General features: G+C 36.0%; 1 protein-coding gene across 9 annotated transcripts in view; it reads left to right on the plus strand.

The window, feature by feature from the left end:
• ADGRL2 (adhesion G protein-coupled receptor L2) overlaps positions 1 to 22,350 on the plus strand; it is a 172,399-nt gene extending 150,049 nt beyond the window's left edge. For 4 of the 9 annotated variants that reach the window (XM_065740777.1, XM_065740769.1, XM_065740794.1 and 1 more), the window contains 6 exons: positions 327 to 393; positions 8,187 to 8,278; positions 10,157 to 10,325; positions 13,424 to 13,552; positions 13,987 to 14,083; positions 20,284 to 22,350. In XM_065740777.1, the coding sequence (XP_065596849.1) occupies positions 327 to 393; positions 8,187 to 8,278; positions 10,157 to 10,325; positions 13,424 to 13,552; positions 13,987 to 14,083; positions 20,284 to 21,038 (1,309 nt within the window). In that variant the 3' untranslated portion in view covers positions 21,039 to 22,350. Of the gene's footprint in view, positions 1 to 326; positions 394 to 8,186; positions 8,279 to 10,156; positions 10,326 to 13,423; positions 13,553 to 13,986; positions 14,084 to 16,780; positions 16,910 to 17,132; positions 17,215 to 17,719; positions 17,738 to 20,283 lie in introns of all 9 variants that reach the window. The other 5 variants (XM_065740813.1, XM_065740831.1, XM_065740840.1 and 2 more) reach the window with 4 other exon arrangements.
• The last annotated feature ends 3,351 nt before the right edge of the window (positions 22,351 to 25,701 follow it).

Raw genomic sequence — 25,701 nt, forward strand, 5'->3', positions numbered from 1 at the left:
AAAGTATTTGCTGATGTTAGATTCAGTAGTTCATTACAGCTCCTGTGACCAAAGCTTTTGACAAAAGGAGAGCTCATTTTGATTTTGTTTCTTCTTCTATGTTATTTGTTTCTGATGATGGATTTTGATGTACAATGGCTTTATTAAATAGAACACACTATCGAAGTTGCAGATTAGGAAACATTGTCTGTGGACTAAATGATACTGTTTGTCATTGTTTACCAACAAGATGTTAGTTTTAAGAAGTTTTTCTGCACTTCTCATTTATTGGACTGAGGAGCTATTGAAATTGTTTACCTTTCATTTTTATTTTTTTTCTACCATAGTTGCTGGCTCCATGTAGATAACTATTTTATATGGAGTTTCATTGGGCCTGTTACCTTTATTATTCTGGTAAGAACTTTATTTTTACTTTTTCTTTAAGATTATCTTGCAGAAAAGTTCAAAAATAAAAGGATGAGGTAACCTCAGTCAATACCGTTCTTGTTTGTGAGATGTTTCATGAAAATGGTTGCAAACAATTTGTAGCATGACCAGTGGTTTATGTAAGTGTTCAGAATCTTTAAAGAGGGCTGATCAAATGGTTAATTGTCAGAGCTGTGGTGCAACTTCAGCATAGCCATTTTCTCCTAATGGTCTGAACTCTGAAGGTCATATTGACATGTGTAGTCATATGAAAAATCATTGAAGTACTAAACACTTTTTTAAAAAGGGACCATTATTATTGCTTTCAATTAAGTTGCTATTTTACATATTCCAGAGTTTAACTGCAGATTTTCCAACATAACTATCTCAAAATAATGTTCAAATGTATTCGTTAATTAAGAAAGTCTTGTATCTCGTAGTACTTACACAGTATTTTTATCTACATTTGCATATGCACGTTTTTCAATGACTGCTGTATGTATTTATGCTACGTGTTATGTATATCAGACATACAGGTTCATGTGTTTCCACTGTAAAGATAGAATGTTTTGTAACCAGGAGAAAGCTTATAGAAATATCTATTCTTTCTTGAGTAAATTCATCATATGCGTGCATACCCATATATGCACCCACACCTGTGTGCCCCACTGTCAATTCTAGATTGACTATTGCATTTATACACACATTATCTGTTCTCTGAGCTGCTCTTCGCTTTCAGGTAAAAAGTACAGAGTCATTTGTCATCCCAGGGAACATCTCCCTGTTTTTTCAGGTTAATAATGTCAACACCGTTGATGTGGGAAGTTGGAAGGAAAGCAAATGCAGAACGTGCACATTGGTTTTGTCTGGTAGTTCAGTATCTTTAAACTTTGCAGTGCTTGGAAAATATTCTAGAAGGCTAAAGCTAAGCACATAATCTGAGTATATAGAGAGCTTTTGTCATAACTACTGATAGTTTGAAGGGATTAATTAATTTTGTTTTAATACTTTTGAGAGTCTAAATAACCTGTTTCCCTGCCTTTATACAGCAGTGGAGCTGTGAAGGGCATGCATCCAGTGTAATTTTAAAGATTTTGACTTTTCATAGATTTGTATGCCAGACGGTATAGTGTTTGAACATTTTTGTAGATTACAGTTTACTTCTCCATGTAAAAATAAACTGATATTTTGATAATGGAGATTTCTATTAAAAACGTACCTAGCCAATCTTTCATAAGTTCTTTATTCCCTCCTACTGTCTTCAATATTGAAATAAGCCTATGTGTATTTAGGTCAGTCTTACTTTCTGCTCACATCAAAAATTATTTTAACCCTTGAGTAGGCATTTTAAGAAAGCATAATTGTGCAGTGTGGAAAGTTCAGTTCATTGGCATATGTAATACTGCAGCAATGCCAGCAGAGTAGCAAGTAGGCTTCAGCAAGTGAGGATTTGCTCAAACGCAATAGTCGTGGGCACAGAAGTAAAGGAAAGAAGTTGTTTATCTTTAGAAGGCCACAGGTATGCAGTGATCTCCAGCAAGATAACCCTTGCTGCCACTGGCAACCATTAAACAAAGTCTGGAAGGGGTGGATCCTGGATCCACCCTTTCCAGTCACTTAGCTGTATTGCGTGTACCTGAGCTGCCCTGGGTTGGCCCTGCCTTTTCACCAGGTGCTCAATCAGGCCATGACTTAGTATTTCTGCTACAGCATATTTTCAGACAAATAGGTTTTGATGAATGTATGAAATGAATTAGATACATTGAAATATTTACAAGATTGAAGTCTAGACCATTATAATAATTATACAGAGTTTATTCTAAATACATTTAAATTAAACAAAGTATTAGTATAATGGATGCTTGTTAAAAATGAAACCTACAATTACAATTGAAGTACATAGTTACTATTTTCAATGATAGGAGATATTTTTCAGAACAAAGTTGTTCATTGCAGTTGTTGTAATCCTTAGTAGAAAATTGTTTGTAGTTTTTCCTGTAACTGAACAGTAGTTCAGTTACCTCAAGTCTGATTGTGTGATGAGAATTTCACTTTCTGTGTCTTGCTTTTTATTTCATTGTTACTGCAAGTATTTTGCTAAGTCACCTCTATTTCTCTCTTGCTTTAAAATAACATTTCATATGGGAAGCTTTGGGCATTGCTCACGGCTTTTTCACTTCCTCATAACCAGGTCAGAGTGAGAATAGAGGTGAAGGACATTTAATCATATTGACCATGTACAGACATAGTTCACTATTATTTACTGGCCATGACATTATTATCCTCCAGCAAATCATTTAGACTGAGACGCAAAAGGCCTTTGGGAGCAGTATTCCCAACTTCAAAAATATGAAACAGCAGGTAGCAATCACAGCACAGTTCCTGGGAGTAATTCTTCTCTAGCAATTGCTTTGCCCTCTAATCGTCCCAACTGAGAAAGAAAGAGACTGGAAGAAGTGTGAGAAGCGTAATGGCTGAAAAATAATATGTTTGGGGCAGTGTAAACGAAGACAAACCTGAGATGTACAGCACTGTACTTTGTAGCATGAGAGAATTTCATCTTAGTAAGCTTTTTTAACATATTAATCTAAACTCTTTTTTGACAGTCTTGCTTACTACTCTAATTTACATAATTTTCTATGAGTTTATAAGCAATTGCACTTGTATCTGTATGTAGGTTTGGACAAAATGAGGGTAAGAGAAGTAAGGTTAAGGGGAAGTATGGAGTTCCTCAGTGTCTCTTCTGAGGAACTTCCAACTTCACTAGTTCCATAGCCTGCCATGCCTTTGGGCACCAGGGTTATTATATCTATGAGAAAAGAACATGTAAGTAATGAGCAGTGGGAAACCATTAGTATGCCTGAAATGGTTTAATGAAAGCTTGGATCATGACACGTCAGGAGCTGTTCTTATCATTTGGACAGCTCCATCTGCATCTTTAATAATTAATTCAGTTCAGTGAGAGTTCAGCTTGCACGCTCATTTGGAAGCCTTCTTCAGAGAGCACCTCTCTCGCTGCCAGTCCCAGAGAGAAATAGGCTTCTGCATGGCTAAGAGCAAAGATCTGGAGATACAAGAGCAGTTTTAGAGCTGCATTTGCCAGGTAACAAAAGCTCCAGGGAGTTCAAAAAGGGTCAGAACATGTGCAGTTCAGCTAGGTTACTTCAGAGTGGTGTTTCTGTTCTTCTGTCTAATCATATCCATGTCAGCACTGCAGGCTGTGTGGAATGAATTTTAAGTTGCTAAGCTCAGGCAGACGTGATTCAATTGAGCAAGTTGATGGCTATAAAACAAACTGTGCTCTCCTGTAATCTGTGGTCAGAAAAGCTGAAATATTTTGATTTCTATGTAGATCCATGTTCGTTCATATCCGTGAAATGAAGTTGGTTTGACTTCAGTTCAGCTGAAACTACTACAGTATGCTTCTCACAGATGGGGCCAATATATTAGGCTACCAAAGGCTATTTAAGCAGAAATTCCTAGAATGTCCTGTTTCGTTTACATGGGAATATGTGAGACCAAAATCTGGATGCATACATACAGATGCACACATATCTAGTGCTACATTTAAGAACAGATCATATTTATAAGCTTATGTATAAACAATACATAAGTATATTTTTGTAGTAGCCATTTGATAGTGTTTATCTGTTGTTTACAGGGAATTTCATCATGATTATTGCAAAGGTTTCTTTGTCTACTATTCAGTTGTACCTGAGACTAATTCCAACCCATTAGTCTTCTGCACAGATACTTCATCCGCTTCTTTTGAAAATTAATTTGACTTGAAGACATTCACTCTTAAAATTACATAGATCTCAGGTGCCAAAGCCAAATTCTCCCTGTATCATTTATCATATCCAGTACCTTCTGATTTCTGGACCAGAACTGGCATTGTTTTGTGTTGGATATGAAAGAAACATAATCTTCCATGGTACTGCTTTGGATTATTTCCATAAAAATTCTACAGTTTTCATATTTTAAAGTAGTTACATTTTAACTTTGCTTAATATGTATTTAATTGTCTTTCTTCTGCTTAATTCTATCCAATTACATTTGCCATATCAAGAGTTAGGTAGGAGCTGGTAATTTAAAAGGTGCTCATGTTCTTTCTTTCCTACTTTCACATACATTTCTAAAATGTATGTGTATAGATTAAACTAACTCTATAATCCAGTATTCTGTGTCTCACAGTAATATATTTTAAAATTTACAGCAAAATCCTAATATAAACAATTCAAATGTGTATACTGTCATTGTGTGTGCATTTACATGATGTATTTATTTTGGTTTCCACTAAAGAGCAGTGTTTTTGGTGTGGAGATTTTGGTTCATCTTGAATGGATGCCTCACAGTTGTCGGGATGAGGCCTAGGCCATCAGGAGCCCGTTGTGTAATGGGAGTAAGATAAAGTCATCACTGCAGCCCATGTTTAACCTCACAAGGTTTCTTTCAAATCCCATCTTGCTGTTCATATAGACCTTTATCTGGCCCTAGAGTACTATGTGTTTGTGGTGAATGCTCCTCTTATATAATGGTGTTTTACCCAGGCCTGTCTGTCAAGCTTGGCAAACATCTATGAGTTTATTTGCTTAGATTAGCAATAGTTCAGTAATCACACGTGCATGGAATAATACATGTTGGAAGGGACTTTAGGTGATCTGTGGTCCAACCTTGTGCTCCAAACAGGTGCAGCTCTGAGCTCAGTGCAGCTTACTCAGGGCTGGAAAAGCTTTTCTTACACAAATTCAGTACAAATGAATGTGAAAGTGCTAAATACGTTTCCTTTTTGTACAGACTTTCCCCCCACATGTATTTCTCACCAAGAAAAATGATTTAGCTGTTCCTTCTAGAAGTAATTACACTCCCAACAAGTTCCCTTATCTCACTGCTTAGTGTCGGGTGTAATAATATGGCAGGATGCCCAAAACTCGTGAGTTCTTCCAAAACAATCAATTTCTAGATGAAAAGCAGCAAAGATGCCAAAAGTGACTGCATTTATAGCAGATTTGGTTGCAGTTTTTGTAAGCAGGCAGAACAGGCTTTTGGTAATGACACAATGTTCTGAAGGATGCCAGTGTGTTTGAATAAGTGGCTAATGATGGTCTTTGACTGCTGAAACTATGCAATATTTCACAGTGATGGAGTAACAAGTATCATATGCTCTGTTGTCATAGTTACTTTGTCTTCAAAGTACAATATTTTTCTTTTCTTTTTTTTCTATTTGTCTGTTTTCTTAAGAAGGGTCCTTCAGCTATTGTGAATTATTTTCAGAATTTTGTTTTCTGTTGGCTGTTTTGGAGGTGCTATTTCCTAAATTAGAATTAAAACATGTAGTAAGAAACTGTGTTTATATGTCCTTGCTGAACTACAGAATAACTGTATGTAACAGAGCTTAGTAGCTACGTAAAACCTTAATACCCTGGATCTTGGATAAAGTTCTGGGGTAGAGCCATGCCGGCTGGTAGGTCACCAAAGGAGCCTCCGTATCTAACTACAAGCTATTGTTTTTCATGTGTCAGACCAATACTACACTCCTACAAAAAAATCAGAGGATAAAAGCTTCATGTTTTGTAAGGTGGTAAATTAAGGACTTAGTTGACACTATGAGTTTTTGACCACATCACTGCTACAATGCAGGATGCTTCCTTAGGCAAGGAGCTGTCATGTAAATGCTGCTCTGAACTAGATTGTGCAATCCCAGAGGCACAGATTGCAACTGAAGTTAATTTCCATGCTAGCATTGGCATTGGAGCATCTCTTTTGCACTTAATTTGTTTTCACAAAAAGTAAATTGAAGTTACCTTTCTTAAGCAAGCTGGAGGAGCTCATCTTACGCTAGCTACCAAAACATGCAAATAACTTTTTCAAATACAGAACAATGAAATCTGCCTGACAAGGCATGGAACTGAAGCCAGAGCCCACTCTCGTTTCTGCTACAAAAGCCAGAGACAGGAGCAACTTGCTTAGTCAGCCAAGTAACTTAAGGCTGCCCAGTGGAAATGCAGATAAGAGAAACTAAATTATCACAGTGATGTAAAGAAATGTTTCTCAACTCGTTAGTCATAACTCAAGGTTTTTAAAAGACAGTTGCCACAGACATGAGACACTGAAACTTTTATTTGAAGCAGTGGCAGTCGTGGTTAGCCTACACTATGTATGTAAAGTTTGCAAATTTTCTGTCAGTTCTTGAAACACTGAGAAGTAAGTTGTAAAAGCTTATTTTTGTTATTTGTATCACATATGCCTTTGTATGAAAGTCAAGATGCAATTGTAAAAACATTTTATTTTGCATCAGGACTGATAAGATCAAAAGCTGACAAACACTGCTCTGGTGTTGAGATCTACAGTAGGGAGCACAGTGTCCATTCTGATTTTGAGGCTGCAGCAGCAGTGATAGCATGGTTGCCCTTAGCAGTAGAAATTATTTCTGAAATAAATGATTTTATTAAACAGACGGGGATCAAAGTCTTCAAAATACTCCTGTTTATTGTTAAGTTATTCTCTTTATTAGGATTTCAATTAGATTTCTGACTGTTTAGGCACAACTGTAGAACACTTCTGGTATGAACCCAGTGTTACAAACAGTGAGGATTTTGATGTCTCAACCCAAAGGCTCCCCAAATTAGAAGCAGGAACTTGATTCTCCCATCAGTCACCATTTGAAGATACATAGGGAAAAATCAAAGAACGGAGTTATAATCCCTATCTATCTAATATGTCCAAGCATATTCTCATATTCTCCTCTTCTGTTAGTTTTTGATTTATGTATTTCTTGTGTACTGTTGTACTAAAAGATAGGGCTGTGTTTTCTTTTTCATGAAGGGACATGGCTCTGCTTTCAAACACAGAGTTTTATTTGAATTGCTTGCATGACAGAGAACAACACGCTAATTACTGAAACTGTTTACAAAGTTTCAATCCATTCTGCACAGACCTCCTTGTATTTGGGTTTCCGGTGTTCTTCACATGTTTTGAAATCAGTAGCAGAAAGGCACCTAGTGCCTTTGTTATCTGAGATTCCATTTCAAAATAGATTTGTGAAATAAAAATAGAAAAATAGAAAAAAATATTTTTCAGTATATTCCCTGGTGTTACCTATATGTCACACAAGAATAAGACAACACAGTCATTTCCTTCAAGTGGCATGCAGTCTCGCTTCGACAGAACAAGAGAGAGGACAGTAGGGAGAGTACTCCTACAGCGTATGTCTATGGCACTGTTAAATTTGATGCATTTGCTAAGTCTTTACGTTTCTTTTTCTTTTCTGGTTGTTGGTTTTTTTTTTTTTTTCAGTTACATTTTAGCTCTTTCCAAGACAACAGTGGGATTTGTGAGAATAAAAAGGGAATTTAAAAAAAAAAGGGTGAAACCAGCAAAGACGAAAAGCCTTCCAGGAGCAGAATGCGATGGTGAAAAGGCAACTAGTGTAGCACAGATGGAAAATAGTGCCAGAGCTGAGAGGTGGAAGTGAACAGGGGTTGAACGTAGCATTCTGGAATATAGATGGAGCTAGATGGACACTGACATATGTTGAACATGAGCTGAATATGGCTGGTTCACAGTGCTGTGGTCAATTCAGCAAAATGTAGTGAAACAATAACTTAGAACGTTTTTGCCCCTCATCTGTATTTGCAATCACTTTTTACTGTCTGATAAAGTTACTCCATTTCTCTACATATTAGAAAATAAACTATGGAGGTTTTGTTTAGTCTGTAACATCATTATTATTCAACCTTTTGCTTGAAGTAGTTTAATTTCATTCTTATCTGTTTTGACAGCTGAATCTTATCTTCTTGGTGATCACATTGTGCAAAATGGTGAAGCACTCAAACACTTTGAAACCAGACTCTAGCAGGTTGGAAAACATTAAGTAAGTGCTTTGTGTTCAAGTATGAGAACTATGATTATTTTCTGATTGCTGAACTGATTGAAAGCTACTCTCCATTAGTAGCACATGCCATTCTCTCCCAGCAACTGCAGATGTCAATTAGAAGCAAACTGAACCAATCCCGCTTTCGTCACATGGTTTCCGTAATGTCACAAATGCTGGTCAAAATTAGATAATTTCAGCCTGGAACTAGTGCCAAGAAACTGTTTCATGGAAATACCACTGCACTGTAGTAATTTCATTTGCATTTAAAATGCAGTTCAAAAATGATGTTCCTGTTTGCATGACTGATACGATTATATTAAGTTTGTTTTGTTAAATGACTTTTTGATTTAAGGATTCTGAGCAGTTTCTACTTGTAATCCTGTTCTCCCAAGAGAATTGACTCTATTATTATTGTTAACTTGAAGATTATCTGCTGTTTTCATGCTAATTTAACAAATGTTTACTTTGTCTTGGTGTTGTGCTGCAGTATCCTTTTTGCAGAGTAAAGCAAGTGTTTTATAATTAACGAGGTTTTGTCAGTTCTTGCTTCTTTAGATAGCCTTTTTAGCATATATCTTTATGTTGTACTGAAGGCTTTTGTTATCAACACTGAAGGGATGGTGCAACTGTATAATAATAAAAGGGTTGGATGTGAAAGGGTCTTAGAGATTTGCTTTGAATGTTGAAAATGGCAAAGAGAGATTTTCACTAAGGCTAACATTGTGACTAGATGTTATGGATAGGTCAGTATCAGCTTCATTGCATGTTGCATGATGAGAGAGAGAGAGCTAATCTCTAGCATCTCTCTCTTTTCTTCCTTTTCCTCTTTCTGTCTTCTCATCCACACCAGTAATTACCGTGTTTGTGATGGCTACTATAATACGGACTTACCTGGGTAAGATAGAACCCTACCTTAACAAATTTCTGGCATGACTTTTAACTTTACAAACTCGGTCAATATTGTGGATTGCCCTTAATTTTAATTAACAAGTTTTGAGATACCTGATTTGCTAAAGAATTTTTAACTATTATATGCCTTTATAATTTTAAATTGCTTGCCTCTGCATTTTGAATTTCCTAATTTTGACTAATTTTTATAGACAATTAAAAATGCTCTTATTAATTTCTGTTTCAATTCTGTCTAATAATTTTGTTTCTCTTTTCTGCTTATAATGCTTTCTAGCTATGAAGATAATAAGCCATTTATCAAGTAAGATCATTAGTTAGATGTGGAATTCACTGACTAAATTCCCTTTCCCTTTCATTCTGTGCTGTTCTCTACAGTTCCTTTTCCTTAACCTATTCATGATTGAATCTTTTTTACACTATTCTATAGAGCAATATCCATATTTTTGCCACATTTCAGCAATTTCTTCATGCAGAAGTTAGATCATCTAGCTTCAGTTTAGCTGAGTTTATCAGAGCATTAAAGATTTGGGCTCTAGGCTTTTAATCTGCTGTTTAACCTTTGTACATTTGTGTTACATTATTTGGTGTCATATAGCAGCACCACTGTTTAAAATCTATGCTGTGATTAGTGGCTGAGCCAGATTTATCGATCTCTTTTGTAATAGCAGATAAGGCAATGGAATACTTGGGTTTTGCACTATACTTCAACATTTCAAAGTATTTTTGACATCCTATGCAGTTCTTGAGAAAGAAAAAGGTCATATCTACTCTTGCTGTTTTCACTGGAGACTAAAAGTACCAAATGGAATTGTTCTTTCTTTAATAGATGAAAGGTTAAACCCAAGGAATTTTTACAATTGAATATGAACCTAGTAAAAGTCAACTGAAGAAACTGAAATGTTAATATTGGATTTGGCAACATGCAACCTTATAAGTAATGTTAGTAAAATTAATTTTCTTTTACAGATCCTGGGTCCTGGGTGCATTTGCTCTCCTGTGTCTCCTTGGCCTAACGTGGTCATTTGGCCTGCTGTTTATCAATGAGGGAACAGTTGTGATGACGTATCTCTTCACAGTATTTAATGCTTTCCAAGGAATGTTTATTTTCATCTTTCATTGTGCCCTTCAAAAGAAAGTAAGTTACTGAAAACATAAATGTGTGCTCCCTAAGTCCCTAAAAATACCATATATATTTCTTGAAAGATAGAGACAAATACATTTCAAGGAGTATTTTGAAGAAGTTTAAGGAAGAGCCTAGGATCAAAAACAATTCTTGCTGTGTGTGCTTCAGAGAGTCATTAACTGCTCTTTGGCCTGGATGACTTTAAAATGGATGCAGTGTTTCCAGCCTGGGCTCTAGAATTTTAAGAGACTTTGGGAAGAAAACTATTACAGAAGGCGTACTGTTTAGCATTGGTGATGCGGTATGTATGATTTTGAATTCACAGCCAAAAGTCCTTTATGTGCTTATGAATTAAATCCTGCCTGTAGCACCACAAACAAAGGATCTTTTACAATATCAGCCCATCTCAGCTTGGAAACATTCTCTCAGATCAAGGCAAAGACCTCTCATGAGGTCCTATTAAGCTGCCAGATAAAACTCCTGTGATAGGCAGGGGTTATGCTGCGAGCGCTTGTACATAACAAAGTTAAGTCAGATCTAAAACTTAATTTCATTGTGAATGTCAGCACACCTACATTAACTGTAGACAGCTGGTAATGGGGACAGTTTAGTAAGTATACCAGCATGACTACTTGTTTTCAAGCATTTGCCTCCCTCAGCGAAACAATAGGTAAGTGCTCTTAACCGGAGGAACTGGAATCCCCTGACCACTACCTACCCTAATGAAGAGATGCTCTAAATTAGCTCTGGTTCCCTTTGTCCAGTGGTTCCATACAGAGTAGATCTGCTGCAGAGAGGGAAGCTCATAGAGGAGAGATGGACAGGTGAGAATGAATTGAAGGGGGCAGCTAGGTGGGATCAGGTTTCTTGCTCTCCTTCTGTGTTCCAGACTGAGAATGGAGGCTGTTTCCATGTCTTAGGGATGCTTCAGTGAAGGATAAAAGGAAAATGGTCATAGAAGGAATGGGAAATGAAAAGAGTTGAGAGCAGAGGGGAAGCATATATATGTCAAAAAAAGCCCACCGCAACCCGTAAGATATAATGCAATAAATCCTTTGTTTGGAAACACCCAACTTGGAATATTTAGGTTCTAAATATTTTTATGAGTTTTAGGCAGGAGGCCTAACAGTTATTAACTCCCTTTATAATTAGCTCACCAGAGACATAATTAACTGATACTTAAAAAATGTTTCAAGATTCTTGGGTAAAAGGTTGCTGTGTAAGAGCAAAATCATATTTTTGCATGTTCTCAGCCCTAACAGTACCAGCATCTCTAGATTTGGTGTAGACAATGGCTGTCAGACAGACATTGGGAAAAGATGTGGAAAACAGAATGTATGTTATCTGAAGGAACATGGCATTGCTTTCATTTTGAGATAATAAAACCACACTTGGAGAGGAAAGCGATCACAAGAAGAGAGGGAAGAAAATGCAAACATTTTTGAAAAGTAAATAATTTCTAGATTAAGATTTCATATCCCGTCGCCCTTCTTAATCACTTGAGTTGGACTAGAAAATAAAAAACAGATTCTGATTTTATTTCTTCTTACAGCTGTGCATTGTTTTTATATAAAGTAAGTGGAGTCAGCAAAAAGCAATATTAAAACACCAGTCAAGTGTGAAAAAGCATAACCTGGAGCAATAAGATTTATACCTGAAAGAATGTTAAAGCTGCCATTTAAGATTTTTAAGTTTTGATGAGTTTGACTGGATATCATCCTATCCTCTGTCTGCATAGCTAATGTAGACGTTTTGTTCTGTTATTACTAGTTGGTCACTAAATTGAACAGAGATATAGAATTGTGAAAGTGAAAACTATTATGTTTGCAGTTCTGACAGGATGATAGTGCCGTTGTTTCCGTCTATTTCCAACAAGCTATAATTTAGAAATAATGACAGAGGAATGCGCTGTACTGATGGATAATGTACATTCACAGCAATATAGGCATTAGGCAAAACCTGCCCTTGATGGTGGCAGTTGGGTGAAAATATAGTTTTGATTGGTATTGTCTCTATTCTCTAGTGTTCTGGGGCATTTAATATCCATTAATGGTCTTAAGTATTAGAGGCTTTAGTGATTATACATACATATATATATATATGTATATACATACATATATATATATATATATATATATATATATATATATAGACTTACATTTTTGAGAATGCAAAGATAGAATAATTAATAATCTTTATGTCCGGACATTTCTGTTTTCCTTTCTGTACATGTGTTTTGTGCTGACATCGGTGGGAGTTCACGTACTTAAAATATGTATGATATACTTTTAAACAGATGAGTTGTTGGCCTGTGATTGAAATTAAGGCACTAACTGCTCAAATTTTCCTGAAGTTCATCACATGGCATATATAAATCCACATTGTTAATTTTTTTTGCGTTTTTCCTTCTTTCTTTTCTCAGTTTTACATTCGCACATTATTTCTGTCCCATATATTCTCTAGGCCAGTCAGAATTTACAGATTAGCTGAAATGTCACTTTTCAGAAGAATTTAGGAGACTCATTGATGCATATGAGACTCCTGGATTACCAAGTATCTGGAGGAAGAATTATGAACGTAACATTTGGCATCTTTACAAGTTTTATCCAGAGTGCCCTTTCACTGATCATGTTGCCAGGATGCACGTGCTCTTTACTGGAAAATAGCACTGTAGCAGTCATCAAATGCGAGAGACTTAAATGCTCTGTAAATTCATCCAGATTATTTCTATGACAGTGTTAAACTATTGGGGGAAAAAAAAAAAGACTATTTTAAGCCAATATTCAATTCAGGTAAAGAACTGTATTGATCTACAGTATGAAGACAAAACAAAAATAATCCTGTAACAACTCAGTAATGATTATTCATACGCATCTATATGAAATATGTGCATACCTTAGAAATAATTCAGAAATCCTGGCTAGCGGATAACGCTGCCATTAAGTAAGGTAAAAAATACTTGATTCTGCTAATGGCCCTCATTTCCATAGACAAGAACTATTGTTTGCTTGAAAACCAGTTGAGTATTTTCAGCACCAGGTTCGTGTCTTTTTGTCAGTGAAGGCATTTGTCATTCTATTTTTTTGTGCTAAATAAATGTTTCCCCATAGGTACGTAAGGAATACGGCAAATGCTTCCGACATTCCTACTGCTGTGGTGGACTACCAACTGAGAGTCCCCATAGTTCAGTGAAGGCATCAACAACAAGAACTAGTGCTCGCTATTCCTCTGGCACTCAGGTAACAAAGATTTTGACAACACTGTTTAATTAACCTTATCTCTAAAAAGGCTACTGAGATGTGCTCCAATCAGAAGTAGTAATTGTCTGCTCGTTATTATCACTTAGATGGCAAATATATACTTCTGCATACTAGAATTGATTTCTTTTTAAAGACTGCATTTTAATTTGGTCTAATGCAAACACCTTGTTTTTCTTGCAATTACAGGCTGGTGTATTCGAAGGTTTATACCATTGTGTTTCATCGAAAATTAGATGAAATTATAGATGAAATCTGTAAATTAGAATTTTAATAACAGACAATGGAGCTTTGCTCTCTGCTCTAAGAATGGCTTATTTTAGTCCAAAATAAATGAGAATATATAATAAGTACAGAAGTAGGAAAAAATCTTCTGTAACTTAACGCTCTTTTGTCTTCTGGCTTTACATTAACAGAGTCGTATAAGGAGGATGTGGAATGACACTGTGAGAAAACAATCTGAATCTTCTTTTATCTCAGGTGACATCAACAGCACTTCAACACTTAATCAAGGTCAGTCACTGGGAACATTTCAGTTTTAGAAGACTTAAATTTTATACAGATTTTATATAATTTAATTTAACACAGAAGAATTGAAAAGAATGTGTTGAAAAAAAAAATTCTGGAACAAATGTACTCTAAAAGCAGAGTTTTAAAGTCATCCACCAGCACATTTTAAAGCCGTGTTCCCTCAGCTGGCCCCCTGATACAGAAGTTGAATTCCTCCACTCATGGGAGTGCATTTAAATAAGTTTCATCAATAATTTAACTTAAAAGCAAGATCATAATTTTAAATCTTTCCTAACCTTTATAGGTTAATTCTGAAACAGAAATATGAGTGCAGTAACATTTTAATGCATATTTGACTATGATTTTTAGGTGCAGAAATTTTCCCAGTGAAATCTAATTGATATCATTTCTATGCAAAAGATGTCTGTAAAGCATTTATCTTTTTTATTTCAAAGAGAACTGTATCTGTCACGTGGGATAGAATCCAGATTTTCAGCCACAGAAGCCAAAACTTTAAGTTTCTTATCTTGATTAGACTTTGAAATTGGTAACTGCATTTTCATGTCCAGTTAGAAGACAAGGGTATTAATCGATGGAGAATGTCCCTTCTTTTCACTGCTTTCCCCACCCCTTTCTTTTTTTAAAGCAGTTTAAGTAAGGGAGGCAAAGACTGTGGAAGCCAAGCTCACAGCCTATTGTTCTACTCACAGCCCTAAGAGACAAATGTAGTTCTGACAGTTCCTGCTCAGCTCAGAAAGTTTTAAACAGAAAATTTACCATTGTCAGGACTACTGTAAAACCCCTGTGAACCACAGATTGCTTTTTCAAGATTCAGTGGTTGAGACCTGTACTTAACTCATGTTTGCTTTGGAAGTAAAAAGTGTAGCATTTGGCAAAGTACAAGATTTCAAAAAGCATGATCATACTGGCTTACAGAAATACCTAAGACTTTTGTGTCTTATTGTTCCCTCTGCATGAATCTTTATGTTCCTTTGATAAAATAAAAAAAAATAATAGCTCCTAAGTAGAAAATGTATTTTGAATTTCATTTACTAAAAGCTTACGAATATGGTATAAATAAAACCTGGGATTTCTCCATGGGAGATACGCTCTGCCCATGCTGCAGCTCCAGGTGGTTCAGAGCAGAGCACAGGTTTGGGAGACTTCTCCCTGCTTTAGAGCTTCAGTCTCATCACTTCTGAGATAATCTAAGGTGACTAGAAAAAATTAATTGATGCTATTGTTATTCAATTACAACAGTTCTGCTATCTCACTGGTAAATACATGTAAGAATAGGTTAGTGATTGTTTAGTAATTAGTGTTGGTTTTCTTTAAAATAAAAATCAACGCCTTAAAGGTGGCAGAAAAACTTTGGATTGGAAACCTGCTTTGGAAGGGGGGTTGGACTCTATGATCTCTAGAGGTCCCTTCCAACCCCTACAATTCTGTGATTGAAAAAAAAAATATCATGCTATAAACAATTTCAGATTGTAATTCAAGTAAAGATATTAAACATGGTACACCTCAAAAGGTATTTCAGTTAGTTAGTACTTCTTGTAAGAGTTAGATAACAACTGAAAAAAATCTGTCATGAAACATTTTGTAGTTGTTCACTGGTACAAACTATCATAATCTCTGCATCTTTGACTTTTCTGCTTCTGTACAGTATTAATATCGAATATAATATTACCTTAGCCAAATAAGAATAAACTATAAAGATATAGCTGGCTTTTTAGTAATCCTTGTGTCTGTGATATGCTGGTTCTGATTTACTGTTGTGCAGTGCAACAATAGAAATAGAAACAGTAGAAATTAATTAATTGTTTAAAGTAACTTTTCTTCATCGTTTTTCAAGACAGTTTTTCTTTCAGTATCTAGAAGTCAGAGATTGTATTTTTAGTTCTCAAAAGATGCTTTTTTTCTCTCTTCTAACTCTTCTGAATTCTTTGAATGATGTTGCTCTAACATGTCGACAGTTGTTTTTATTGTTTATTACCTGTTTATTGCTGTAGTACGATGTTTCATATTATATTGTTTGTAAACTGATTGTTTAAAGTTTGTCATTCAAGGAATTCTTTTTCAAAACCTGGCAGATAAATCTGTAGCATGAGTGTCCCAGGAGAAAATGTGAATGCTCTGATTTCTTAGAGCAAATATTTTGCTTTCCCTTCAGCATGCATACTTCTGCATACACTAAGGTCTGCTTGCAGTTCGTCATCCACTGTCTGTTTGAAAACAGCAGTTCCCTTCCACTCTCTGTGTGTTTGTCATAAAGTGAATAACAGCTCTGATCCTGTCATAAGAGATTTCTCTGTACCTTTAAATTCAAGAAATTCAGTTCCCTCCATTCTAGACAGAAATGTTCTGATACCATTTTAAAAGTTGCAATAGCTTTATGCGGTACTTTGATCTCTGCCCATTTAATTGCTATTCTTGTGTAACACAATTTTGTATACATTAGTAAATGTCACTCTCACCAGATGTTTACTTTGGGGATTTGGATAGCACCTGTGAATTACTGAAATCTAACTATTTTCTTATTCCTGTTTCAAACATATAGCTCAGATACATTCAGAAATTTTCAGCTGAATTACATTTGACAGGTTCTACATGATTCATGATGAGTAAAAAATATTCTTTATTGAAACTGTCAGAATAAAATTAAAGAACTGACATTTTTTTCTGTTTCTTTTGCTTTAGGAATGACTGGCAATTACCTACTAACAAACCCTCTTCTTCGACCACACGGCACTAACAACCCCTATAACACATTGCTCGCTGAAACTGTTGTATGTAATGCCCCTTCAGCTCCTGTGTTTAACTCACCAGGTGTGCTTATACTTCCTGAATAAAACCACTTTTCTTGGCTTGCTCCAAATCCCTTCTTTTCCCTAGATAGAAACTCAAGTTGCAATACCCTAGCCCTACATTCTAAATTTGTCAGTTTCAGAAATACAGTATTACCAATGTCAGCTTGTAAAACTGCACTATATTATAGTAATGCCTTTGCCATAACAGTATTTACCAATAATTATCCATGTTTTTAACACAGGTGGCATAAATCTTAATATACTATTACAGGACTGACACCACATGGTCCGAGAGCCCATCTTCAAGATGTATATCACTTAGAGGTATCATGTCTATGCAATGTAAGGTTGACTCTAAAGCTTGCTGAGAAAAACCTGCTCATGGAATGGATTAGGTACTAAAGCAGTGCAAGGCATCTCGACACCTTTGGATACTGCAGCATAGAAAATGGTATCCAGAGTCAAAAAATCTATAGTATAGTGCAGCTTTATGATAGATCATTTCCTTTAGAAAAATCGTGAGAGTGACGGTTAGAACAGTTAAGTTCTGTCGGAATAAAGGGTGTCATCACTTACCTAACATTTTGTAGTAACATTCTCTAGTTGCTTTTTTTTTTTTTTTTAACTACAGTGCAGTTCATCAGTAAATATCTAGCAGTTACTGTTAGATGAGTCGTAAGATCAGTTTAGTATTACTGGAACAATAAATCTTTGATAAAGAGCTCATAAAAGCTTGTTTCCAGATTTTATTTCAAGTTTCCTTTTTTACTGAACTGTAGTTTCTATTTTCATTCTCTTGTTTTCTTACTTTCCTTATGCTTTCCTCTAGCAACCTACAGAGAGACAAGTATGGGAGTAAAACTTAACTTTGCCTATCAAATGTAAATTTTTTCAGCATGATTTTTAATGGGCACAATTAAAACATAACTAGCGGTCATGAAGTAGACTCAGCGGGCAAGTGGTTCACAATTTGCAAATGAAATGTTTCCACATTCAAAAAGTACTTGCATACTGCTTTTTGGAAAACAACATGAGGTCTGTAGCAAACCCCACTGGTAACAGAAGTTATACAATGCTGAAATAATTTGCTGTTTAAAACCAAAGCAGTGTCAAGCAGAAATGCTTAACAATTTACTTATATTTTTACATTCCCACAGTAATCTTGCTACAGGCTATGGAAAGATTTCAAATAATTACCTGATCATGGGCAACAAAATTTACCTCATCAAACCTATTTAAATATATTTTAGTATGCTTAACTCTGCAGTATATCATAGAAAACTCATTTTGGATTATCAGATATATTTTGGTATCTGTTTAGCAAAAGAAAAGAGTATTAAAATTATAGAATTAAATCACTTTCATGAGGGAAATGAATGCCAGCATGTGGTCCATGCATTCTCTACTTTTATAAATGCCATATGTTCTGCACAGCTAAATCCACTGCAAGAAAAGCTTTAGAACATATATGAAATGGCAAAACTGCAAAGTTGTTTAATCAGAGCTTTAAGAGACCTTTCAAACAACCATCATCGCTGTTTAAATCAGCACACATAAAGAGGAGCTAACAGTAACCAACTTCCAAAATGATTTCAAATTACCTAGAATTTATTTGGAAATTATTACTATGCTTTCTGAAGCTGAATACAAAAATCCTTTCTTGAGAAAATGCAATTACTTTTTAATTGAAAACAGTATTTTCCAGAGAAGATTGAATTTTCTAGGATAAGCTGCAGCTTTAATTATGAAAAGAAAAAACAAAAAACAACAACAAAAAAAAACCCAACAACAAAAACAACAACAAAAAAAGTATTTTTTCCAAAACAACTCTTTTTCTTATACTCCTCCAAGCCTTGCATATAATGCAGCAGCCTCACAGTGGTCAGTCTCATTTCAAGTCACTCCATTCTTTCTTCTGTAGATAAAGTGAATTTCTAGGAATGCTCTAACCATCCAACTTTCCATGATTCAGACTGTTTAGTTTCTTTTCAAAGCTTTTTCTTTTCCTTTGCTTGGGAAGCACTGTGCTGTCATAGTTTACATGTCTTTGTGTCTGTAGGAAACCCTTTTCTTTATTGTGTTATTCCCCACAACTACCACAAAAAAAAAAAAAAAAAAAAAACCACAAAACAAACAACAACAACAACAACAAAATCAAAACATAAAGACCTTAATCATCATAAGACTTCATTTTTTCCCCCTAAACTTATTTTCATGTTCTGAGCAGACTTCCCCAATCTGTCATTTGTCCAGCAGCTATGAGATATCAGCCATGGCTGATTTCCTCTTCCCATTCCACAACTAATATTTATTCTTTGGTTTAATTTCTGTGACACATACTTACAGAAATTCCTAACATTTCTGCATTTGACTTCCATGCCCATGGTAACTGTGGGCCTAACTCTTAATTAACTATTCTGGTTCATTCAGCGCTGTCACTGTGACTGATGCAGACTGCAGGCAAACTTTGACCTTTAGAAGCCTGGGGCTGTTGTTGGCAGACAGAATTAGTGCAAAAAAAAATTACATTAAGTGGGAAAAGAAAAGCTGTTATTGCTTAGTAATCTAATTTGCTGAACCCTTGCTCTGACTAAGTTGCTGAGAAGCTCAGTAATTCTTCATCGTGTTACAATAAATCATTTTACTTTCTTTTATATATCAGCTACTCTTAGGCCAGATAGCCTGAGCAGACAGACATGATGTGAGTTGTCCAAAGTGAGTCATTCCACCTGCTGTCTATCGTGTTGTTGGATGGTGCTTGTGGGCCCTGGTCCCTGTAGTGTGAAAGATGGCTGTCCTTGTTTAACATAAATTCTTTGTATTTATCCATTTTTTTTTCATTCTTTTCTTTACCTCATCTCCAAAAAATAAAAATAAAAAACAAGGAAAAATGTTAGAAATGTGTTAAAGTAGTTGCTTGCCAGTTATGTGGGTTTATGTTGTACATTTACCTTCAGTTATGTCTGTGATCTAATTCCTCTTTAATTTAGTGTTGTTTAGGACAAATTCTGTTAATTTTCTTTCTTCTAAATCATGGTGATGTACTTCAAAACATAGATGTTTCAGAACAAATTGCTTTGCATTACATATGCAAGGGCATGGAGTGAACGGTTCCTTGTGGAAGAGTCACAGAAATGACATTAAATTAAGAAAACAAAATGCCACTACTCCCCACAGGAAATGCACGTTACTATTGTATAAAGGCATCTTTCCTATAAGGTGTGCAACTGCTTACATTTGGGAATGTTCAGTAACCTAACTTTTCTCAAGTCTTACTTCCAAGTACAACTTTGTCCTGAACTACATTAAAGAATTCTGTTTAAAAAAAAAAAAAAAAAAAAGTGATTAAAAAGCATATCAGGCAATAACCAGAACTGTCCTTTTCTGTTTCAGGACATTCACTGAACAATGCCAGGGATACAAGTGCCATGGATACTCTACCGCTAAATGGTAATTTCAACAACAGCTACTCATTGCGCAACGGTGACTATAATGACAGCGTGCAAGTTGTAGACTGTGGACTAAGCCTGAATGATACTGCTTTTGAGAAAATGATCATTTCAGAATTAGTGCACAACAACCTGCGGGGCAGCAGCAAGAACCACAACCTGGAGCGCACGCTGCCAGCCAAGGCTGTGATCGGTGGGAGCAGCAGCGAAGATGATGCCATCGTGGCAGACGCCTCATCTTTGATGCACAGTGACACCCCCGGGCTGGAGCTGCACCACAAAGAGCTCGAGGCCCCGCTTATTCCTCAGCGGACTCACTCCCTTCTGTACCAGCCCCAGAAGAAAGTGAAGACCGAGGGAACCGACAGCTACGTCTCACAGCTGACAGCCGAGGCTGATGACCACCTCCAGTCCCCCAACAGAGACTCTCTTTACACAAGCATGCCCAACCTCAGAGACTCTCCGTACCCAGAGAGCAGCCCCGATGTTGAAGAAGATCTCTCTCCTTCCAGGAGGAGCGAAAATGAGGACATTTACTACAAGAGCATGCCAAATCTAGGAGCTGGCCATCAGCTTCAGATGTACTATCAAATCAGCAGGGGTAATAGCGACGGCTATATAATTCCCATTAACAAGGAAGGATGTATTCCAGAAGGAGATGTTAGAGAAGGACAAATGCAACTAGTGACAAGCCTTTAATAGTGTAGCAAGGAAATATTAAAGGCCACGTACAAGCATTAAAAAGACTTACTTGGCCCTGTGCAGGCTCCCTCGTATCTGCTTGAAGAGACAATTCTGTTGACCCTGTGGTTCTCCTCTGTAACGGGGATGACTGGACCTCGCAGTTCTGTGAATTTTTATAAAACAAAAACTTTGTATATACACAGAGTATACTAAAATGAATTATTTGTTACAAAGAAATACCAACAAGGTATTTTAAGATATCTTCTGCTGCTGAATTTAACAAAATTGTGAAAAAAAATAAAATGAAAAACACTTTCCAGCCATTTTACTGCAGCAGTTTGTGAACTAATTTGTAAATATGGCTGCACCATTTTTTTTTCTAGGCCTACATTGTATTATATACAAGGCGTAGGCTCTAAAATCCTGTGGGACAAATTTACTGTACCTTACTATTCCTGACAAGACTTGCAAAAGCAGGAGAGATATTCTGCATCAGTTTGCAGTTCACTGCAAATCTTTTCCATTAAGGCAAAGATTGAATACATGTCTAACCACTAGCAATCAAGCCACAGGCCTTATTTCATATATTTCCTCAACTGTACAATGAACCGTTCTCATGAAAAAAATGGCTAAAGAAATTATATTTTGTTCTATTGCTAGGGTAAAATAAATACATTTGTGTCCAACTAAAATATAATTGTCATTAAAAATAATTTTAAAAGAGGTTGAAGAAAATATTGTGAAACGCTCTTGGTTGCACATACGTTATAAGCTGTTTTTCTTACACTGTTCATAGTATGGTAGTATGTTTAAAATGCAAGTTCTGCCCGTTTTTTCACTTATTTTTCACTGTAAACAGTGTTCTGCTTTGACAAGTTAGGCTTTATTTTATTTTATTTTTTAAATTTCTTGCCAAAAAAACATAATTTGGGGAAAAATTTGTTTTAGAAGCCAATTATGCCAAGCCATGCACAAATTCGGTATAGCTAACAAAGATTGTAACTCAGTTCCCTGTTCATTCTTAATCAGGGTTGGGTGGTAAGGGGCAAAGGGGACACCGGACACTTCTCACAAACTTTTTCGTGAATAAAAGGTGCCTGTCCTTTAAAAAAAATAAATAAAACATAACTATTACTCTTCCATATTCCTTCTGCCTATATTTAGTAATTAATTTATTTTATGATAAAAATCTAATGAAATGTAAATTGTTTCAACTAAATTCTGCTTTTTTCATCCCTTTGTGTAAACCTGTTAATAATGAGCCCATCACTAATATCCAGTGTAAAGTTTAACACCTGTTTGACAGTAAATAAATGTGAATTTTTTTTTCCAAATAGGTAAAATGTGCATTATTATGTACAAAGCATAATTGGCAATCAGCAGTCCTTTGACCCAGCTGCATCCTGCTTAGAATGGCTTCTTTACATTTCATTATTTTAGTGTTGAGAATACAATAGTAACTGTGTAGTGCTACAGAAGAAAGTTCGGCTTTACTATTAATTACCTTAGTCGCAATCGAATAGGATCCAATTCAGATGTAGCAGGGTCATTAGGAAAATGTACTGTAATTTCATATATTTACATAACTTTTAAGTAGGCATATGTATTGAAATAAAAAATAAGGTCGTAAATACCACCATCATAGTCTCAGCAACAGTAATTAGCAGCAATTATTAGTGATGAAGATATATTCTAGTGGGGAAAAACATGAGTAAGCAGCATTTGGATAGCACTCGGAGTGCTATACAAATTATTAATCCATCACTGTTTTGAATTAGATAAATAAGCATGACTGCCCTCATTTCTATCAGACTGGAAAACTGCAGAAGGCAGCTAATACCCAAGATATTATTTACAAGTAAATGGCAAAATTGGAAGTCTGAAGTCTTTGTGTCCTGGTTCCCAAGCCTCTTTTTGTCCCTCTAAACCAGGGCTTCTCACAGATCATGTCAAGGACTTCATTTGTTGCAACTTCCGAAAATGCCTTCCTTCTTTATCACAGAGGCCATTGTTTCACGTGTGGCCAGTGTGACTGAATACAGGTATGACAACAGCAAAAACTCATTTGAAAGCCTTTAAATTCTGTTAGTTTCTAATCTGGTGGTGTATATTATAAGGCTACATTAGGAATACAGATTGATACACAATAGTTTTGCATAGGTGCAGTTTGAAAAGGTTTGGATTTCAGAAAAATTCCAGGGGGGGCTAGAATTCTTGGTATTAAGACAGATCAAACTCTGTAAAAAATACCTGGGTTGAAGTGGAGCCATGTAGCTCAGATAACCTCAGTATATCTGTAATCAGGCCTGTGACACTGTGGCAATTGTCACTGAAGACAAAGGCATCTTTATTATACCCTACTGATAACTCATGGCAGTAAGTTCCTTAATACTTAAAAGTTACTATCTTTATGGTAGAGTCTCTAGAACATTTACATTTTAATCAGAAACTGATTACTTCTGTTTAATAGAGATGCTTTAAAAATCTGAAGTCTCTGTGAAGTAAGGATTTGTTCTGATTCAGGGTATACCAGCAGACACTTTGGAGCAAAACAATTCACTTGGTCTGTCTGACAACCTAAAAACATACTTGCTGCCTTCTACCTAGGAAATCACGTCTTAGGGATTTAAAACCCATGGTGCTCAAGTAATTACAGTACATGACCTAGTAACATCACCAGCTTTCAGCAAAATATTCAACCCTAATTCAAGCGAGTACTTCCTTGTGTCACGTTGTCTAACTAAAGGTGGTGAAACTACATGCTGGAAGGTTTGTAGCATTGTGATCTTAAAAATATATTCAATTGCAAATGTAACAAGTAATCAACACAAAAATTGAGCTGATGAACCTAAGATGAACCAGCTGAACCTAAGTATCATAGGGGAATTCTTTTGTTAGCTTCTTTGTAGTGTAGATGTTGCTTTTTAGTGAGCCTTTTTTCCTTTTTCTTTTTTTCTTTTAATGTTTTGCCAGTGAAATGTCCTGTGTTTAGCTAGCAGCTAGCAGTCAATACCTTGCCAAATTTCTGTTGGTGTAACTTCTCAGTGTAGTAGGTTACAATATAATTATATAGCCGACAGCTTATTGTAATTTCTTTGTGTTCTCTCTCACGTTCCTGCCATCTTGTCTTGGGATCAGAAGGACAGAAGAATTGAGAGGAAGAGTTCAAGAATAGTGAAACAGAATTAATGGAAACAACTGTTTCTTCAGGGTCATCATTTAACCAGTTCCAATGATGGTGCCAAGGATATGCTGCTATTTTAGGCACTGTCTATCAGAAGAGCTGTAATTTTCTTATGGCTAGTAATCTCCTGTTAGTGTCAGTGTTAACCCTACTGGCTCCATCCAATTCTTCCTTGTAACTTCAGTCCAGTTATATTCCAGCAAAAGATTAAATGGGATGTGCATTTAGTGAACTGTTGTATAATGGTGCTATGCATTGTTTAATATAAAATACATCTCAATTCTACATAAGTGAACCATAACATGAAGAAATGCAACACTGGTAATACCTTTATAGTTAAAATTAACCTTTATCTGTGAATTCTACAGTACACCTTTGCTTATTTTAAATTGAAACTACTAATAAAGTTTACATATATTCACTTATGTAGACAATAAAAGGTGTTTCAAATTGACATAAATTATGGATAAAATATGTGTCATTTTATGTCCTAATTTTTAAGGAATTTTTCTTTCTGAAAGGCTCAGAACAGAACATTAACAGAACGACAAAAACATAAGTGGTCCCTGTATAGTGCTGCTGTTATCCCATTTTGCCTCAAGACTAACAAAGCTTGTCTTCCATAATTGATTATAGGACAACATAAGATAAAGTTTTATCTCTGAATGAATCAAGAGTAGTTACAGGTAGACAATTATATGTATATACACACGCATTCACAAGGGGTTTTAACTCACACATTCTAAGGGATGAAGGAGAGCGAGAACTGCTGGGTGACAGCAGCAGTTCTTCAGTTTCAGCACTGCTGTAGTTCTACAAAACACTTTGTCCCTTCAGAGACTTGGAGGGAGCTCACAGTGTAGCATACTTAAGACTTTTTCAAATAGAACATGACTTTTGACCTCCACATTTGTGAAGGGCATTACTACTATTCTAGGAAGCAAGGGGCTTGCTGTGTGAACACAGATTTACAGATGCCACTGGCATGCTGGGTCTCTACCCCAGAACTACACTAGAGGTTGGAATCCTGCTTTGTACTGAAGTTAGCGCCACCACAGCCCTGGATGCAAGAGATTTGTGCCTCACTTATATAATCAGTAGGAATGCAATTAACAGATCCAGCTTGGCCATCCAGCTCTGACAAGAATCTAGAGTAAGTGTTCATTAGGACCCTGTCCATTTCAACAAAGCATTTTTTCCCCCCCCAGTAAAATACTTCATGTGGTTTTTAGAATGACAACCTCCCAAATCCCTTTATTCATGCAGGATAAATTCTCAACGGTATTTCATTAATTCAAGCCTAAGAGCATTAATATCTCTTCTTACTGTATTATGTCATCATTAATCTCAACTGCGCCCCATCAACCTTCCTGGCATGTGAAACGAATCACACCACGATGCAGCCAGAGTAGGTAGCAATGCTGCAGACAACCATAAGAGCCTCAGCTCAGCAGCAAGAAGATTTAAAGCACTATTCCATGTAACACGCCAGCA

The sequence above is a fragment of the Cyrtonyx montezumae genome, unplaced genomic scaffold (genome assembly GCF_038088225.1).
Source record: "Cyrtonyx montezumae isolate F1298 unplaced genomic scaffold, pur_monq_1.0 scaffold_1, whole genome shotgun sequence".
Classification (NCBI taxonomy): Eukaryota; Metazoa; Chordata; class Aves; order Galliformes; family Odontophoridae; genus Cyrtonyx; species Cyrtonyx montezumae.